This window comes from Acomys russatus, chromosome 8 (assembly GCF_903995435.1).
Source record: "Acomys russatus chromosome 8, mAcoRus1.1, whole genome shotgun sequence".
Lineage (NCBI taxonomy): Eukaryota > Metazoa > Chordata > Mammalia > Rodentia > Muridae > Acomys > Acomys russatus.
In genome coordinates, this window is record NC_067144.1 from 43637002 (window position 1) to 43658091 (window position 21090).

Genomic DNA, 21090 nt, shown 5'->3' on the forward strand with positions numbered 1-21090 from the left:
TCCGCCAGCCTCTGACTCCTGAGTGCTGGAATTAAAGGTAATTGCAACCACTGCCTGGCCCACTAAAGAAGACCTAACTGGGAGGATTGCATTGATCAGATTGGTCTCTGGCCATGTCACAGGGGCATATCGAATTGATAATCGATGCAGGAAGGCCCAGATGGCCGTGCTGTTTCATTTTTGACAACTGCATGCTACTAAAGTCACAAACCCCAGTTGAGGAATGGCCTTCATCAGACTGGCCTTTTGGCATATCTGTGGTGTATTTTCAGAATTCTATTTGACGTAGAAGGACCTATCCTACTGTGGACCATGTCATCCCAAGGCAGGTGGGCCTAGTCTGGAAAGAAAAGTAGCTGAGTAAGTAAGAGGGCCTGAGCCAGCAAATGCATTCCTCAGTGGTTTTGGCTTGTAGCTCCTCTTGTCCAGGCGTCCCTCAATACTAAACTGTATCCTGTAAGATGAAATAAAACCCTCCCTCCTCAAGTTGTTCTTGATCTGAATTTTATGACGGCAACAGAAAATCAGATTAGGACAATGTCCATGTGAGTAACAAAATCACAGGTTGGCAAGGCATTCATAGTAACTAAGGCATGCGATATGGGCATCAGTTGTAGCTCACCCATGGCTCTCACTGAACAGCGTCACTGCATGTAGACTTGGGGTACAAAATGTGACTCTTGTTCTCTTTAGCCACATGCTTCCAAGAGTTAAATCACTGTTCAAGAGTGTCCAGATGTTCGAAGAAACATCTAAGAAATCTAAGACAACCACCAGCCATTTGTTACAGGATAACTATCCTACAAATCATGGACCCAAAGAAGCTAAGTAACAAAGAGAGCCCAAGGGAGGCCCTCCTTGAATCTCATGCAGATGGGGAAATAGAATAGACAGTGGAAGAAGAAGTAGAGAGGGAACTGGATGGGAGAGGGTGTGGGGAGGGAAAGGAAGTGGGGAATCAGATGTGGGCAGAATGGGGAGGGGAGGTTTGAAGGCCTGGAAAGAAAAGGGAAATCAAAGGCAGGGGCATCACTAAAACAAGCTGGAGACCTGGGACAGGGTAGGCTAAAAGGGAGCATATGGGGATGTCTCTAGTGAGCCTCCTAGCAGCAGGAGACACACCGGAAACTGAGGAGGCTACCTTCTAGCCAGGCAGGACTTAGAGTGGTGGGAGGGGAACACCAATCCACCTACAAAACCTTCAAACCAAAATGTATCCTGCCTACAAGATGTGCAGAGATAACCAGGGAATAACCAGTCAATGTCTGGTCCAACCTGAGACCCACGGTATGGGAGAGAGACAATCCCTGGCACCATTAATGATACTCTCGTATATTTACAGACAGGAGCTTAACTGTCCTTTGAGAAGCCGCACTCAGCAGCTGATTGAATCAGATGCTGAGATTCACAGGAAGCATTAGGCAGAGCTCAGGGAGTCCCATGGGGAAGAGTGGGAGGAAACGATAGAAGGACGTGGAAGAGAGAAGAATGCTGCAAGAGGACTCATAGAGTCAACTAAGCTAGACCCATGGGGGATTACAGAGATGGAAGCACCAACCAAAGAGCGTGCATAGTCTGGACCTAGGTCCCCCTACATATATGTAACCAACGGGCAGTCTGATCTTCATGTGTGTCCCCTAGTAAGTTGAGTGGGTGCTGTCTATGCCATGGACTCTTGCTTGCTTTTGATCACTTCGGCTTAACCAAGCTGCCTTGCTTGACCTAGCAGACGAGGAGCTCAGTCCTGATACAACTTCATGTCTGGGGTGGGTTGGTGGAGTGGGGAGGGGGAGGGCTCCCCTTTTCTGAGGATAAGGAGAGGGGGAAGAAGGGGAAGAGAGGGAGGAGGGAGGGAGCTATGATAGGGATATAAAGTGAATATATAAATTTTTAGGGGGGGTTGGTTTTTGGTTTTTGAAGACAGGGTTTCTCTGTGTAGCCTTGGCTGTCCTAGACTTGCTTTGTAGAGCAGGCTGGCCTTGAACTCACAGCAATCCACCTGCCTCTGCTTCCCGAGTTCTGGGATTAAAGGAGTGCACCACCACCGCCCAGCTGTTTGTTTGGTTTTTGAGAGAGGGTTTCTCTGTATAATAATCCTGGCTATCCTGGACTCACTATGTTATATCAGAATAGCCTCAAACTCATGAAGATTCACCTGCCTCTGCCTCCCAAGTACTAGGATTAAAGGCATGTGCCACCACTCTGGGCTCTAAAAACGAGTGTTTTAAGACTACTTCTGGTATTTCACAGAAACGTGTCTAAGAAATCTAAGATGACAAATAGGATCCTTGGCCCAGAAACCTACACCTTTGAACCCTCTTCTTAAATATAAGCCACACTTGTTAATATGACATACTATAACTGCCATATTTGAGTTACTGATTGACTGACTCAGATCAAGAAAAGGGAAGTTATTTTATGGAGATCTGGTCAATCGGTTGGCTAGTTAAGGGACTTCGAGTCTTTCCTGACAGATGACCCAGAGAAGAAGAGAACCAATGGAGAGGACTTGTAGTTGCTGATTGTGGTACCAACCAGTCCTAACTAAAAAGAGCTGAAGGGAAATAATTTGTGCAAAAGAGTTAAGGCAGCTTGGAAACCAACTCTAATCAAGTTCTAGAGAGGACTTAAACACATTGCTATGAGTGCACCTCAATTTTAGCTTTGTAATGTTTGGAGCAACCCATCTGTAATTCCAGACCTAAGAAGGAAGAGACACAGGATCACCAGAGCAAGCTGGCTAGTTAAAAATGTCACAATGGCAAACTCCAGGATCAATTGAGAAACTATGTCTCACTAAATAAGCTGAACAATGATTGAAAATAACTCCTGATATCAATGTTGGGCCTTCATACACAAGCACATGTGTATGTGAAAACTCATACACCCATGAACACACACATGCTTGAGCACCCCCCCGCCACACACACACATACACGGTCTAAAAACAAGGTAGAGAATGATAAAGGAAGAAAACCAACATCAATCTCTGGCTTTCAGCTACACAGCAATACACGTGCCACACAGAGACTACACATGCACATACAGAAGTATGATATATATATGTATAAGATATATAATATGTATGTGGTATAGATGATTAAGTCCAGCCTCAAGATTTCAAGAATCATTCCCTCAATGTGTTTGACAAATGTTTCTAGCACAAGACATAAAGACACATTTACATAACCACTCTAGATGAGACTATATTTACTATATCTGCTTCATTCTATAACACTGGAAAACAAAAATAACCTAGCCCTACTATGTGTGTGTGTTTGTGTATTGCAATAAGCTAAATGAGTTAAAGTATTAACACATTTATTCCCCAGAAAAACCTCAACACATATATTGTGCTTTATTTTCTTTTTATTAATTCTAATTTTACTGATGAGGAAATTGACACAAAGAGGTTGAGTACGCAGGTTTCTTCATACAGTCAGAAAGTAGCATATAGCCTAAACTTCGTCTGCAGTTTACATCACCCTAATGTACCCTTGCAATATGAGCATTTCATTAAAGAGGGTAGAGAAGGAATAAAAAGACCTATGAAGAATGGAGTGGACAGATGGAAATGAACAAAGGTAATTGTTTAAAGTATCATAAAATTTAGTTGTATTTCAGCACCAACTACCAAATGGGAAACAATGTAACTCGCATTGCCCAGATCATTGAAAAATACTCACTGAACTCAAAAAGAAAGTAATGATTAAACTTCTTAATCAAAGGGAACACTAAAACATTGTATATAATATCTCATATAGGTTTATTAAGAATGTGCTAGAAGATACTCAAGCCAAAAATAAAGTGACCAAATTGATATTTTATAAAGGAATACAAACAGGAATTAATTGTACATGTATATGCCTTTTTATTTAACTAGAGAGAGAATGGAATGACCAGTTAATAGTGGTCTTCAGATTGCATGAATATCATTAGTTACTAGCGGGCTATGAAATCAATGAGTGGATCACAGTCTGGAAAATATGTGTGAGGTGTGTATGTGTATACATGTGTGTATTCATGTGTACATGTGTGTGCATATATACATATATGTCTGTGTCTTCAGATCAAGGACAATTGTTAAATAGTAAAACATTTTATACATTGGTGGGATTATAATTTTTCCATCTTATAATTATGAATCACTTTTAAGCTGAAATCCATTGGCATGGAATTAAGGATTCATCTTTACTATCTCCCTCTAGTTAGGATCTTATCAAAAGTACCCATCAAGGACGGTAGCAGGTTAAAGTTCTTAGATAGTGCTTAGATATATTTTGGTTGATTACAAGGGCACCCTCACCCTTTGCAACTCAGGAGCCTAACTGGAGAAGGCAGCCCTTTTTGTAAGGAGAAAGAAATGTGTCTGGACTGAGGTTTCTGAGAAGAGGTGCTGAGGAACGGACGTAGCAAGAGCCAAGGCCTTCCTCGGGAATGAGTTCTGTTTGATATATGAGTTTTCTTTGATCTTTTCATATGCACAAAGCCCTGTTCTTTCCATGCCCTAGGTGTAGGCTGACCGTGAGGTCAGAAGACCCTGGTCACGTAGGTGTCCAGATCTGAGTATTAATAGCCTGCCGCTTTCTTTTCCAAAATATGGTGTTGGATGATAAATCCCATGAACATCTTTTCCAAGGGGAGAGTAAAAACCTGTCCCTGGCCTAGAAAAACATTATAGGGAAGGCTGTGTACCTTTGCTATGTCTGTCCCTTCCAAATTACTTCCTAGTAATTTGGTTTATACTGAACAAATCTGCCCCCCACCCCCGAGCCCTGAGATACACTTTTTCGAAGAAACGCTACGCTTTCCTATTCAAGAATGTTAGGAAAGACTAGTACAGTGATTGTAAGATGGACTTCAAGGCCTGGGAAAGTCCCCAGGGATTCGTGGCTAACTGAGCCTCCAATGCAGATTTCTGCATAGCACTTTATCTTTGTACTTATTTTACATCTTAAAGTATAGAATGTTGCTATAATCTGGATCTTTTGAATGACTACTAGGGACTCAAGGGCTTCTGTTATCACTGAGTACAACTATGCCATACTTTTTAGCATTTGTGAAAGAAACTGAAAACAAAGCAAAACAAAAATCCCATATTGATAGAAACTTTGCAAGAAAATGTTCTAATAGGTACCAGAAAAAAAAAAATGAAAGTTTTTCTGTGATACACACACACACATACATATATCAGACTTTCTATAGCTTCTTCAAGTATTACTTTAAGATCGATTTTTTGTACTGTCCTTGCTATGCCTGGGAATGGATCCTCTAGTAAACCTAATCTACTTTTCTGCCCTTGGATATTCCTCATAGGTTTCAAATATCATCCAGAAGACAATTATGGACTCATCTGCTGGCATCCCAACCTCATTAGTTGAATGCATTTTGTTTTGAAATTTTTCTACACTGTATACAAGTCGAAGCTTTCCCTTAATAGCATGGATTCTCAACTGAATTTGCATCTCTCAAACCATGAAAACCATTTTGAAAGTAGTCTACTTTTTTAACTCACTATGGGAAAATTAGGTACTGATACCTATATCATCAGCGCACAAGATCACAGAATAAGAAAAAAAACACCTATTGAAAAATATCTGGACCTGCATAGACCCACAGCTAGAAATTATGCTGAGAGAGTCTAAATTGGAGATCTCCATCAAATCCCTTCCCTCGGAGCTAAAGGGATCCTGAGGAAGAGGAGGAGGAAAGATAGGAAGCTGAGGGGTTAAGAATGCAGAAAGGCCCACTGGACAGTATGGGTTAGACAATATCAAATTCTAGGGATACCCAGACATATGATTCACTGAATATAATGGAGACAGTAGCCATCAGGGAGAAGAAATCAAGAAATCAGGACATTAGAATATTCAAAAGGCTGTCCAGAGGCATGTTGATTCCAGGAGCTCTCAGACTTTCAATTGACAATAAAACCCTCAGTGAATACAGGAGACCCAACAAATAGTTCACACCTAACTTGAGTTGGAAACAGTAATGGCTTTCTGATAGTGTATCGTCCCAGTTTGACTGTAGATTGCCGTGCTGGTGAAACCTTCTTCACCATCTCAAGACAGGCTCTTCCCCAGATTAATGGCCACCGGCCACCGGCCTCAACCAGTTACACCAACCACCTTTTCACAAATTAGATCAAATTGCTTCTGTCAAGTCAATAACATGAATGGAGAAGGGACCTACTGAGTAAACTGTATAAGTGTAAGTGGATATTTGAGCTACAGGCTAACCAGGTAGCTCAAATGAGCACATGCACATCTGCTCTTCCACAGAATTCGGGTTTTGTTCCCAGCACCCACATCCACCTGTAACTCTAATTCCAGGGGACTCCATGTCTCTGGCCTCCATGAGCACCTGGACTTGAATATATATACCCATACTCTTTCACACATACACACACATACCCCTACACACACCCACACACACATATACATATATGATTAATACAAATACATCTTAAAAAATAACACACATGCGAGCTAGTTACAGCCTCTTATGGATGAAGGAACTGATATCTGTTCTAGAATCTAAGATGAACCAATATATAAAGAGAGATGCTTCTCAAACAGTGTCTACATTGCCTAGGCTGGTCTTTATGCCAAGGCCAAATGATCTTCCTGTGTTGTTCTCTTGTATGTCTGGGACTACAGTCACAGGTTACTGTGCCTTTCTGACTGAGACATCTTTTATTTAAGAGATAATTGTAAGAATAGGCAAAAGCCAGAATTAGTGATGGTGTGATGGTAAAAAGAGGGAGTAAGCTTTGGTAGGTTTGTGTCTACCTGCTGCATTTGTTACATACGTTTGTATGGTCTAGGGATTACAGTCAAGCTTGGTTTTTTTTTTTTTTATGATCAATTTAAGAGGAGCGTCTATCTTGTGCCATGTGATACAGCTAATTATACTACGTATTTGGTACTAAAAATGCCACAGAGTGTGTTCTGGGGACATTAGGGGCTGTTGTCATCATTATGCCCTAGCCGTCTCTTTTCCTGAGAGTCAGTAGGGGTAAATTCTGCAATCCTTGCCTATCAGCATCATGTCATGAGTCAGCCCACAGCCTCTAGCCATCTCATTTCTCTGGCCCTCATCCTCAAGCACTATTTTCGAAAGGTGGTTAATACCTTGTTTGGATGAATAAGTGAAGAAAGTTTTTATAAAAACCACTACATGCTAATACAAGCTTACTCCCTCTTTTTCCCATCCCACCATCACTAATTCTTCTGGCTGTTGCCTATTCTTACAATTATCTCCAATTTTATTCCCTTCTATTTTTAAAAACTAGATTGAAGAGCTATTGCCTTGTTTCTCAGTTTTTAGTGAACTACACATTTTTAGCTCGTTTATCCTGTTGTGTGGGGTAGTTATTCACGTGTAACAGGCTCTACTGTAGCAATATGCAGTGGAAAATTCCTTCTGACAAGCCATAGCAAACTTAATTGAGTCATGACGTATTCCATTAAATGGCTTCCAATGAGGCAAACCGTCCTTTCCCTGAGGTAGCAAATGCTATCCTAGGGTCTCATCATGACTGTGTGGTATTGCATGCCTAAGGAAATGAATTTCTTCATTTATAAAAAGTTATAGAGAGGTATGGAGTTAGCATTAGTGTTATCGGATTAAATTTTAAAGAGGTACATGTTCTATCAAGCTTTAATTTTCCTCAGATTTAATGAAACTGCTTTAAATAAAAAAAAAATAGGACAGGATTACAGGCCCATTTTTTTTTTCGAGAGGCCCATTTTTAAGTGTTATGTTTTGCTTGATTGCTTAATGAGTTCCTTATGAGACTCTGCAGTCAAGTCTTTCTAAGTTTATATTGTGTTGTAAAATGTCACTTGTCATGTTAGAAGAAACCAGTCTGTCAAGATACTATTTCTGATTCTCTCCCACTGACTTTGTAGCCTGAAGCCATTCCAAACCCTGATGGTCCAGCTAATGTGTTCACGACAGACAGTCTTAGGGCTCTCAGCACTACTAGACTATCAGCATACAGTATTTAACTTGTGGGCCTCCATCTGAGTCTTCTGTAGGTGCCCCTGGGATGGGGTGATATCATAAGTACCATTTGGCAGCCTGGAGAGAACATCAGGAATGGGCCTCATCCTTGCTTCCAAGCCCAGTGCAGCAATAAGGCAGGAAAGGGAGATTGTAAACCATTGATTTGAACCATATAAACGAGTTGAAAATAAATTGTGCTATCTGCTCTATTTGTCCCCAAAGTCAAATTTACCTAACACATAATGCAACTAGTCCCATTCAACTGCATCAAAGGGCTCCTTGGCGTGTAACACAATTGTCACTATTTGTTCTGATCTTGTATTTCAGATGACTTGCATTAGCCTATGCAGATGACCTGATGCTTCTCACCAGGCATACAAGCTTCTTGGCTAAGGGTCTATTAGGCCTTGATTATTTATTCATGTACCATGTGTTCAGGTAGCCATTATTGTATACCTACCTACATTATATGAAAGCATATTTTTCACAGTACCACTAAGGGAATAATATGTAATTTAAGTGTAAGGCTAAATGGATATAGGTAATAGGATAAAGAATGGTAGGCCACCTCGACTCCAACCGCAAATAGTATCTTATGCTTTAAAAATTCAGTATAAACCATTTAAATGCATTACATTTATTCTTAGTCTCTTTGTGAAACTAGTGGTTGTTCAGTGTGCTGATGGAAGTGAGACGTTAATGTGTCGGGTAGCTAACCTAAATTTTTATGAAGCTGCTTTGAGTAGCCCTAATTATTTCAAGGCTGCCCACATTTCCATCCTTAGCCCATCAATCTGTAACACACGGGAGACCCCTTGGTATTACAATCACAAGACACATTCTTCAGACTAGGACTGAAATGTTTCAAAGGCTTCCCTGCTCCAAAAGTATTGATAAAACCTTTGATACTCTGGGAATAAGGAACTGCATAAATACTGAATAGTGGAGAACAGGTGTAAAGTTGAGTTGAGGCTTGCTTTGTGACTGAGTATGTGGTCAGTTTTGGAGACGGTTCTGTGAGATACTGAGAAGAAGGTGTATTCCTTTTTGTTTGTTTTTTAAAATATATTTTATTAATTGATTCATATTACATCTCAATTGTTATCCCGTCCCTTGTATCCTCCCATTCTTCCCTCCCTCCCATTTTCCCCTTACTCCCCTCCCCTATGGAATGTTCAGTAGATATGTTATGTCCAATATGACTCTTAACATCGGTTCATTATTTTTCTGTTTAGTTTCTGTCTTGATGACCTGTCTGTTGGTGAGAGAGGGGTGTTGAAGTCTCCTACTATTAATGTGTGGAGTTCAATGTGTGATTTAAGCTTTATTAATGTCTCTTTTATAAATGTTGGTGGCCTTGTATTTGGGGCATATATATGTTCAGAACTGAGATATCATCTTGGTGGATTTTTCCTTTGATGAATATGAAGCGCCCTTCTTCATCTCTTTTAATTTTGGTTGAAAGTCTATTTTATTAGATATTAGAATACATACACCAGTTCACTTCTTGTGTTATTTGCTTAGAAACCTTTTTTCCAGCTCTTTAATCTGAGGTAATGTTTATATTTGTTGCTAGGGTATGTTTCTTGTAATCAGTAGAACGATGGGTCCTGCTTTTGAAACCATTCTGTTAGCCTGTGTCTTTTTATCAGTGAATTGAGACCATTGATGTTGAGAGATTTTAATAACCAAAGGTTGTTAATTCCTATTGTTTTGATGTTGGTGGTATTAGTGTGTTTGTGTGTACTTGCCTTCTTTTGTTTTTGCTGGTGTGGAATTATTTCTTTCCTATGTTTTCTTGGATGTACTTATCCTCATTGAGATGGAATTTTTTTCCTTCTAGTATGTTCTGCAGGGCTGGATTTTTGGATAGTTTAAATTTGGTTTTGTTGTAGAATATCTTGTTTTCTCCATCCATGGTGATTGGAGAGTTTTGCTGGGTATAGTAGTCTGGGCTGACATCTATGGTCTCTTAGAGTTTACAAGACATCTGCCCAGCTCCATGTGGCTTTTGGAGTCTGTTGAGAGCTCATGGTAGGCTCTGCTGTTTAAGGTTGAGGTCTGGTCTTCTAAGAAAAGCCAATTTCATGCTAGGAACATGAAAAACAACTTGATTTCTTAGCAGGGCCACTCAATCCACCTGATCTGGTGACTCCAGAATTTTGCGAGAGGCTCACATAGAAAACACAGGCTGGACTTTTCCTGATAACAGGCACAGGGAACTCCAGGGAGTGCTGCACCCCATGCTAAGACCTTAGCCTCCAACAAATGGTCTCTAACTGTACTTCAAGCCATCTCCTCACATATAGGATAATTAAGTACTGTCTTCCTTCCTGTGATAAAGGCCACAAATTCCTAAGGCATGGCAGATGAGGTATTCTGGTTCCTTCAGCTCTAGCAGATGAGACACCTTCACCCTCACTTCCCAGGGTTTATAACTCCCTAATTCACAAGGAAGGTTAGCCTTAGATTCTTCCCTCCATAAGACTGTGTGAGATTCATTATTGCAGGACTGGCTCCTGAGACATGCGGGGCTCCCAGATCACCCACTTCATCAGAGCGTTTCTTTGGGGCTTCCCAAAGCCAATGGCTAGGGAAGCGTCGATCCCTGACTGCCAGCAGAACTGGCTCTGATACTCATTCTGGTCTTGGCAGGCTTCAGGTGAGAAAATGTAGCTTTGGGCAGAAAGTGTGGTTTACCTCTGTTGGGAGTGTTGTAGGAGGACTGGCTGGCCAAGGGTTGGGGGCAAGTCTTACCTGGTGGTCCCAGGCATCTCTGGGAGATAGTACAGGCCAGGAGGAGGGCATAGCTCACTGCTGCTGAACTTGCCCAGGGGGCTGGTACATCTAACCTATCTGTCCTAGGTGGCTGCTATGGGCCTCTAGAGATGGGAGCTGCATTCTGTGTCGAGAATATGGTGCGCAGGGCATGCTGAGGCTTGTGGCCCAGGGTTTGCACCTGGTGGTCCCAGGGAGCTGCTGGCCTATATGCACTTACAGGTGAGGTCCAGTACATGAAGCTGGCAGGGGGAAGGGCGTAGCTCACTACAATTGTGTTTGCCCAGTAGGCATGAAACTGTTGGTAAGTAGGGGTCTCACTTTTCTTTCCCAGGTGGCCACCAGGGATCAGTGTACTGGATCAAGAATGAACTGCGCAGGGGAAAGGGAGGGGCTCTCCATTGCAAGGTGTGCCTGGAGAACAGGGCAGGCTAGGAACTGCCTCAGGAAATGCATGTGGGGGTGACGTCCAGTTCTGGGCTCTCTTAAGCTACCAGTGTCTTTGGCAAGCAGGTAACACTGGGCTTTGCATTCCTCACTACCATGTATTGTTCATTTGATTGTACAAGACAACGTTTCACTCTGTGGCCAGCCATTAGGAGGCCTCTGCACGCCAAGGGCTGATTACTGACACACAACATCATCATTCCTAGCCCATAGTTATAAAGATCAAAAAAGGCAACATAAAGACTTCAATCAACCTTTAATGGTCAATTAATGTTTGCTGTTTTGCTACAACCATCTTAATAATAAAGTCTATGAATATATGTAATATATACGCATTTTCACCAATCCCAGGAAACGTAGTGTCCATTTGATGCTTCATGACATTATACTGGAAAAATGACATTCAACACTTGTACTGTGAAATTTTACATTGTGATTAACTTATACAGAAGAAACGCACTTTTAAAACTACAGAATCCAAAGACAGGATTTCAAACAGAAAAAACAAACCACTACATCAAATGAAAATGAACAAAGCCCTTTTCTGTCACTAATCTTCTCTATTAATTAAATCATTGATGGGCCCAAGAAACAAACATTTACTTTAAACACACTGGCCAGATACATTCAAAAATATTGTAGAGGACAAAGGTACAGGGAAAAGTTTTCCTTGAATGTCCATTCATTTGAATCAGGTTACACAGGTTGTAAAACAAACCTGTAACGTATAGCTTAATGTCTATAATGAATTTCTTAATGCACTGAACGAAACAAACAGTACTATTCTGTACTAGTAGTATTTTGTGCTTTCATAATCAATTTTTTAAAAAGCTAATTTTGGGCCCGTGGAAGACTAGGGTTTAATTCCCAGCACCGAATAGTGGTTCGCAACCATCTACATCTCTAGTTTCACGGTATTTCAACCCTCCTTTGACCTCTTCACAGGTATGCATGTGATACACAGACATACATGCAGGATAGACAGTCAGACATATAAAATAGGATAAAAATAAATAAATTGTTTAAAGCATAAGAAGCTAATTTTTATGCTTTGTTATTTTTCTCTGTCCATCTAGCCTTCCCTCTGTTCTCCCTATCTCTTTCTTTTAAAAAGGGTCTTGTTAGGCAGCCCAGGTAGACTTGAACTTACAATCCTTCAGCCTCAACCTGCTAAATGCAGGGATTAGAGGCATGCAGTGCCATGTCTGCCAGTATGATTTTTCTTGATAATTCGAAAAATATATTTGGATCCAACTATACCAATCTCTAAAGAAAATTTCATGATTGAAAATTGATTCCAAGGCTGGGTGGTAGTGGTGCACACCTTTAATCCCAGCACTTGGGGGGCTGAGGCAGGCTGATCTCTGTCAATTTGAGACCAGCCTGATCTACAAAGCAAGTCCAGGACAACCAAGGCTACAACCCTGTCTCAAAAAGCCAAAAAGCCAAAAAGAAAAGAAAAGAAAATTGATTCTAAAATCCTAAGCATATATATAGAAGCACACACAAAACTCTTGGGATGTGTCTAAATAGAGAGATCCACTCAGTGAACGGTTTGGGGTCTTGGTAATGGGTAATTGACTCTCATTAGGCATCTTCCTCTTCCACATTAATATGTGACATACCGTGCTCATATAACATTTTATAACCAAGTGAAATAAAAAGCCCCTCCAGATTGCAACAGTAAGATAATCAGATTCTGTAGTACTCATTATGACTGCAATTATGTAACAAAACACTCCAAATATAGTTCAGTTATTGCAGTTATTAATCACTCTGGGTTTGTTTCAAGTGCTTGTTTTACAGGCTGCTGGATGGACTCCATTATTCTACAGGCTGAATGTTGAAAGTCAACCCCGTGCATGTGAATCTGCTGTGCTAAAGGCCTTTCAACATAATTTACCCTTTCCATTTGTATTTGTGAATAAAAGAAAATAGGGAGAAATAAAGCTGGTGTCAATAGAGTCACTGACCTTTGCAGTAAACAGAAGACAGTCCTTAACACAAAACAACTTTGCAAATAAGAAACCTATTTTGCAAGGACTAGAAATTGTGCTGCTTAAGAAGTTAGGCTTGGAATACCAATTATTCTTACAAAAAGAATCTACACATTTGATCAAGAAACAGTAAGAGGGTTGGCAAATATATATATTTTAAAGGAAAGGTTTAAAACACCCATGTTATAGAATACAGTCCTAAACAATTATGCACAGAACCATGTATTCTAATTAATGTAACTATAAAATACCTATTAAGGGACAAAAATTTATTATACAGAACCAACACCATCTGTCCTACTTTAAATCATCACTATAGATATATTTCAAGGAATAAACTTATACCTGAAAATTTCTTAAGCTTATTCTTTGAGGCTGAAGTGTGAACTGTTTACAATTCCAAATGGTCCTAGAGAAAGTCCCTCTGTAAGTATTTAAATACTAGCACACGCAAAACTCAGAAGACATACACATAATAACATATAATACATATATATACATAGAATACACATATGTATATTACATATACATATAATAACATATTACACATAATATAATATATATCAACATGGCTTACAAAATTCATGTCACAATTTTCGTGTACTCATGGTTTTTTTTTCTCAGTTTGGCTATATACATTGGGCCCCAAGCTTTGCCCTTTTGAGGGATCACTAAAAGGCTGCATTTCTGGTCAGTGGGGGCAAATGTGAAGTCTCGGGAGCAAATCTTTGCTATCCCACTAATATCTACAGGCATGATATTACTGTTGGAATTTAAGATCTTACTTATCACATCTTGATTTTCAGCCTTGGAAAGCGTGCATGTCGAGTATACGAGTATCCCTCCAGGACGTAGGGCTTGAATTCCAGACCTGTGTGCAATGAGGGAAAATGAAGAGACGAGTTAGTTACAAAAAGAAAAGTAGGGGACTCAAGTCAAGGAGATTAGATGCTAGCCTTACTCTGGCTAAGGATGCAGTAACACTGGTGATCTTCTGATTCTACACACAGTTCATTTGTATTTATCACCGATGATTGGAAAATGGTAACTAGAAAATTCAAGATGAAAAAGTCAGAGAAAATGAGTTTTCTTGAGGGTTTTTTGTTTTAAGGGTAGGGAGAAGGAGAAAGAACACATATAATGTGTTTGTCTTTTAAGTCATGGAAATAAAAGAGAAAGAAAAGGCACTAATTAGAAACAGACACAATAAATCATTGGTCACACTCTTTCTACTCTAGGTTGGGCTGTCACGTAAGACACAGATGGTATTGACCTAAGAAAAGCGGATAATTCTAGGATAAAAAGGTAAGACCAAGGATTCCCCAGAAATGAGTAATCAGTACGTAAGAAAAAGAACACAAACAGCAAAAATGTGGCCTAGGAAGAAACTGACAATTCAATTCAGGGAACAAAATGTGACACATTAAACACAAAAAGATCAGCAAAGACACATCACTCATAACACAACAACATTATAAGAAAATAGCAAGAAGATAGCACATAAAAATTTAATATATTTTTGTCAAAATAAGTAATATTCTGTAGAAGCACTTGGAAGTTAAAGGTCAACATAGCCCACTTCCCTTCACAGTACAACAACAAACAGACTCTAAATATGATCAATCAAGCTTGTCCAAAATGCAATAAACAAAACTGGAAAAATAATGCAGAGAATTTTTGATAATGAGGAATTGAATGAATGTAATAAAGAGATAACTTTCCAGAAATGGGGCAGAGCAAGAGTCTTTAGATGGAATCAACCATCAAGAGGTTACCACATTCATTATTACTCACGTAAGACCTATGCTATGGTGGGTATTGTCTAGGTATTGGACATGTATCACTGAATAAAACAAAACAAGGTAAACACTAACAATCTAAAACACCTCTTCCCATGTGTGATGTTGTATACCTCTAATTCCAGCCCCAGAAAGTCTGAGGAAAGAGAATTGCTATGAGTTTGAGGCCAGCCTTGGCTACATAGTGAGTACCAATGGCAACCAGGCTTACACAGACAGGCAACCCTGTCTCAAAAAGCCCCAAGGAAAAAGCACATTATATCCAATAACAAATGCTCAGTCCTGAACACACACACACACACACACATATATATGTTACATTGCATAGGTTAATCAGGTTGTATTTTTAAACTTAGGGACATACACTATGTAAGAACAACTAGTGAAAAAGAGGCCACGTATCTGAAAGAGAGCAAGGCAGTGTATGTGAGAGGAAGGAAAGGGATGGTAGAAATGGTGTCATTATATTAGTCTCAAAGTAATTTTTAAAATATTTTATTAAGTATTTTTAAATACTGAGAGGATTGGAAGGAGAGAGAAACTACAGTCGAGATGTAATATATATTTTTTAAATTATCAAAGAAATAAATCTAAAAACCTAAGAACAACAACAACAAACTCTTCATTTTCACAAATACCACATTCTCATGACTGACTCTGAGAGACTGACTGGTAAAATGAGTGTGCCAAGTGAATGAACTGAGTCCCTTAACACACATTGTCTCTGCATGGGACTGAATTTGGAAAGGGCTCTTTAATGAGATAACTGACTTGAAACCCAATCATTGGCGAGGATATGCTAATCAGATTTAGCTGATATTGTTATAGGAAGAAATTTAGATACAGGGTCACAGAGAAAGGAACATGTAAGCAATAGGAAAAGGAGTTCTGCAATTATGCAGCGAGGCCTCAGAAGAAATCAGTGTCTCTCAGTGTCTCTCTTGCAGCCTATTAGCTGTCAGAAATAAAGTACTTCATAAGCTACTCAGGTAGGTGCGTTTTACCACCATGGTCAGGGCAAACTCATAAACACCTACAAATCTATACAAAAGAACATGTCAGCATCCAGATGAGTTCGCACGCATTTTTATTTCATGCGTAAATTAGCAGCAGGTACCGTGAAGAAAACTAAATCAAGATAAAGAGATTAGGGGTGAGTGATTGAGCAGTGGGGAGTTGTACTGCGCCAAGCAGATGTGCAAAGGACACACATTCTACACTGCAGAGATGACCATTAAAAGTCCCTGGGGCCTGGCCAAGGAAAGAGGACAGCTAGAGGCAGGGTAGAGAGGAAGGCTATCATGAGAAGAGATCACAGAGGGCAGAGATGCAGCAGGGCCTGTGCATGCTCATAACGCTCACCTTATACATGTGAACTGAAATACACTGCTAAAACTGAAAATGCTGAGAAGAAAGAGAAAATATTAAATGCCTCCAGAAGGAAAAAGGAACAGTAATAAATGGGTCATTTCAGCATTCAGAAATCAGGCTGGCAACAGTGGACGTCAAGTAAATTCCATTTGCAGCTGACCCCTCAAAAATATGCACAAAGAATACAGAAACTCAAAGAGATCTGATGACTCTCATTTTTTTTTTTCCTCTAGCAAACAAGAGAGATAAGTCAAGCAGGAGAAAGGGAAGCCATAAACGAGCAAACAACACTGAACAGTGAAGAGCAGGAAGCCTCAGAGCAAGCTCAGGGTGGGAGGTTTGGAGGGAAGCCTCCTCAGACAAGGACAGGGAGGTCTCCAGGAATGATTGACAGGTGAGAAAACCCTGAAGACCCGACACAGGTAGCTAGGATACAGAAAGTTTGATGCTCCCATCTCATTTGGCTCCAGGAAAATTCTTTCAATAGTACTGATGTCGTACAATTGAACTAAGAGAAAGAGAAATTTAATTTTAACACATTGCCTAAGTCTACAATGAATGATATTTATAAAGTTAAACAACATATACTCTGTATTGAGCTTCAAATTTCAGAATCACTCTATGGACTGATATTAGTAACGTCTTGATAGTAGATAAGACTTCAGAAAAAACAGGACCAAGGTTGACAACTATGAAAATGAAAACACCATCAGAAGGTACTGAGACTCATTATGCACCCCTGAAAGCAACAGAGGAAGGCTTACAGTCTGAGGCCAGAATAGCAGAGACAGCATGGTGTCATGCTAACTACAACAGAATCAGACATGCTCATCCAATATTAAAGACTTTTATGTTTCCACTTCTAAAGTGAGAACAGATAAGCATCATCCTAGGACATATATGTATATGTATATACGTATATCTTCCAATATATAATGTCCAAATATAACATAAAATTTGGAGAGGTCCTTTTCAAGGAAGCAGAATGGCACACAATACAATCCTTCTCATTTTCTAAAGCATATATATTCTTCCAGAAGCTTCCTACATAAGTGCTCATCAGGCTTAAACTTTATTTGAAATATAAAGTAAAATTCTATCTCAGAGCAGTGTTGTAGTAAACAGAGCCAATGTTGTTTACTGGTAATAGAATAAAATGCAGTGGGAAATGCCTAATAGCAAGCACTACTAACAGAGAAAGAATGGTCACTCAGCCACAGAAAGCGGTCCACTTGCCATGGTGCTTTATAGCTGATCTCGGATATCCAGCTCTCTTCGAATTTTGTGTTGCTTTTCACTGTCCAATAGAAAAGGCTGAAATGCATCTCGTACATAAGCATCTAGTTAATGAAGCATTTAAAAACAAAGCCAGGTACATTTCTACCAAGGAAACCATTATACATTAGAACATTTTGAGTTCTTAAATGAAACTAAATTCTTACTGTATCTTTGCAAGTTTACAAAGTATACATTAATGGGACTCCAGGCCTACTCTCACTGAAAAAAGCACCAAAACCTATAGGTTTATGTTTTTAAAGTTTTCTTTAGTCTTAGAGTAATAAGCTTACAGAAATCTATTTATGGTCAAGCTCTGTGGTGTATGATGTAACTATATATATGTTTTGCTGAGTAAGTGTTAACACTTTTGATTACAGAGTATCCCTCTAAACTCTGCAGGGAAGAAGAGGGTGTCCTATATACCAAACATGTGCTGTATGCTCTTAACCCCCATCCAAATGTCTGAGTTCTGAAAACACTAACACCATACCTCATGTGTTTTGAATCAGATTTTGAGCTTCTGTCTTATATTCAAATACATTATATTCACTATTCATTGAAAAGTTTTATAAAATAGCATCTGCAATATATCTAGGAATAACCACATAATTATCCATTAAACATTTCATTCAATACTTTATACAAGCAGACAATACTTTCTACATGCAGCACACTTGCTCAACATACATGAGACCTGGTTCAATCCCCAGTCAAGGGCAAATTAAAGAAGCATCAGCGAGGCAGATCTACTAATAAGTAGTCTATGATGCTCACCAGTGCATTCTTATGCTAACATTTAAAAGAAAACTAGATTCTTTTGATTTTGCAAGATATCAATGGTTCAATCCCCTTGATGTCAAAGTGCTTTTATTTCTGTTTGTATTAAAAAACAAAAACAAACAACAAAATAAAACAAAAGAAACCAGAGCTCTGTGTACAGGTTCTAACTGAACCAATTGTCAAGGCATTCCTTTTATCTTCCTGAAAATCAAATTCTCTGCTTTCACTGAAGCTTATCATCCCTCAAGGGTCTACTCACAGGAAGCTTCAGCCACCAAGTACTGAGATACTGGCTCAAAAACAAGGTAAGAATGTGCTCCTTCTCAGCACAAGAGAGCTTGTCTTTAGGTTCCTTGAATGGCTCACTAGTTCCAACTACTGCACATGACTTACAGAAAACAAAGAGAAAAAGCAAAGGCTACCTGATTTTAAAGCCTTGGTGGAAAAACAGTACTTTCATAACAGCACATGCTTCATGAACTTGGAAAGCCAAATTAAAATCAGTAAGCAAACACATCTGAGAACCCTGACAGCTATCGAAGTTCCAGAGGGAAAGCAATGTAAAACCAACCAAGATTTAGTACATAACACATGATGTCCTGTCCTGCCTTCCCTATGGCAAATCTCAGTCTCAGTGAATGTTCTCTATGTAAGTACTATTAAGTCCACCTATTATTTAAAAACTATAAATTCCCCTTTCTCATTTATTCTTCTATTGCCTGATTAGAAAACCCAGCATTCAGCAGGGAGGGTCACTGTTAATTAGATCAGTATATTTAACTGTTTTCTGCATTTAAAAAGTACCAAAATCACATTATAGGAGAACAAAACAAAACAAAAAACCTATCAGCACAGCAACAGTGCCACCTTTTGACTAAAGAATAAAATGGTTTTAGTTTTCCTTCTACTAGTTTTCTTCTACTAATTCCTCAGGACTGGCCAGGAAGTAAGCAACATTGTTTTTTTGTCATCACTATAATATAATGTATTTTAAGACGCAGATCCTGTCTCACCTCCAATTTCATATGGAGAGGTAAAGGAATCATAGATGACTCTACTCTTGACAATATAGATGGTGACTGAAAAATAGCATAACTAATGTATTTATTTTTCATATTTATTTATGTCCTTCTACTGTCACTGTACTATATCACTGGACATAAATATGGGCAAAGGGAAACACTAAAACAGCACTCATCTATTCAATTAAATAGACAGAACACAGTCTTAGCAAGCTCATCCACCTTAGAGACTTTAGCACACCACTTAAAAAAAAAAAAATCAAGTAAGGAAGACTCCATGGTTAGAACATTTGGTGCTTTCAGAATTGCTGAGTTTGGTCCTAAGCACATACACTGGGCAGCCTGCAACCATCTATAGGTTCAGGTCAAGGGTGTCCCCTGCCTTCCTTTGGCCTCTACCGGTACCAACACACATGTGGCACATAGACACACATAGAGAGAGAGACATGAAAATAAATCCCTTTTAAAAACCAAGTAAAAGTATAACAGTTTTAAGCATTTAAAGTTGACATAAGCAGCCAATTCCATAACAGGTTATATTAATCACTGATAGTTAGACAATGCTTTAATTCTGGATTATGGTACTTCACAAGGCATTTGCACCTTGTGCTGAAAAAAAAAAAAAGGGGTGACCATAACATGAAAATAGGAAGCATCCTACTCCTACTATCACTACCCAAACGACAGGTAAACTGCAAAGATACAACATCTCCTAGAGAACACTACACACTTGGCATATATCATCCCATAGAGACAATTTCACTCTTTGGGAAAAAAAATAAAATGTGTCTGAATAAAAGAAAAATGTAGATTTGGCTCCAATTAACTTGGAGCAGGCAAGCAAAACCCTTTCTATTCTAGGACCCCATAAACGGAAGCCCCACAGAATACTCAGGGCCTTGGAGTATCTTAATTCAAGTGGTGTTCTGCTCTCTTGCAGCAAATCTGACCTGTGCTATTGCTTTTTCTGTATAAAGTGTTTTTGCTATTCTGCAGTCTGTGTGCGCTTTCATTTCATTCTTAAGATGGCAAGAACTTGGAAACAGGCAGGCTAAGCCCCAACTGCCAACTACCAGGAACAAACTAAAGCGTGTGAGGCACATGTGATCTGTCTACATAGAGCACTACTTGATGCCTAAAGAGCACTGTATGTGTGGTCTTCATGAGACTTTACAAAGTGTACAAGGTAAATAGTCTGACTCCATTTATCAAAGCAAGGGTCAGAAACCATGACTAAGTTACACTGCTAATTAAGGAAGCACAGGCTCCAACCTAAGCTAATAGCAGAGCAGAGCTATAAGCTTCACCACTGCTTCCTCCTAAAGCGAACAGTGAAAGAGCTAAACTAGAATAGAACTAGGACAAGACCTAGGATGCCAGACATTCATTTTATCATCCCGACTGCGACTGTACCAAATGCTCATGGAAGGAAAGGGAAAACTACACGCCCTCGGGTACTTTAACATAAAGAAACCAGGAGATGGCAGGTTTGAGGAATGACCTGAGAACCTGGTTGTACATAATGTTATTTATGCTTGCTCACCCCTTCCTACAAGTAGATAGTAATTAAACAGTAAGAACTGGACTGGCTGTCCTGGTGGGCCC

The 21090-nt window shown here is 39.5% G+C and overlaps 1 protein-coding gene across 3 annotated transcripts in view; it reads right to left on the bottom strand.

The window, feature by feature from the left end:
• The window catches only part of Nsun3 (NOP2/Sun RNA methyltransferase 3), a 115080-nt gene that overhangs the window by 48289 nt on the left and 45701 nt on the right, over nucleotides 1-21090 (bottom strand). For 2 of the 3 annotated variants that reach the window (XM_051150104.1, XM_051150105.1), the window contains exon 5: nucleotides 13810-14106. In XM_051150104.1, the coding sequence (XP_051006061.1) occupies nucleotides 13818-14106 (289 nt within the window). In that variant the 3' untranslated portion in view covers nucleotides 13810-13817. Of the gene's footprint in view, nucleotides 1-13809; nucleotides 14107-21090 lie in introns of those variants that run through there. The other variant, XM_051150106.1, reaches the window with a different exon arrangement.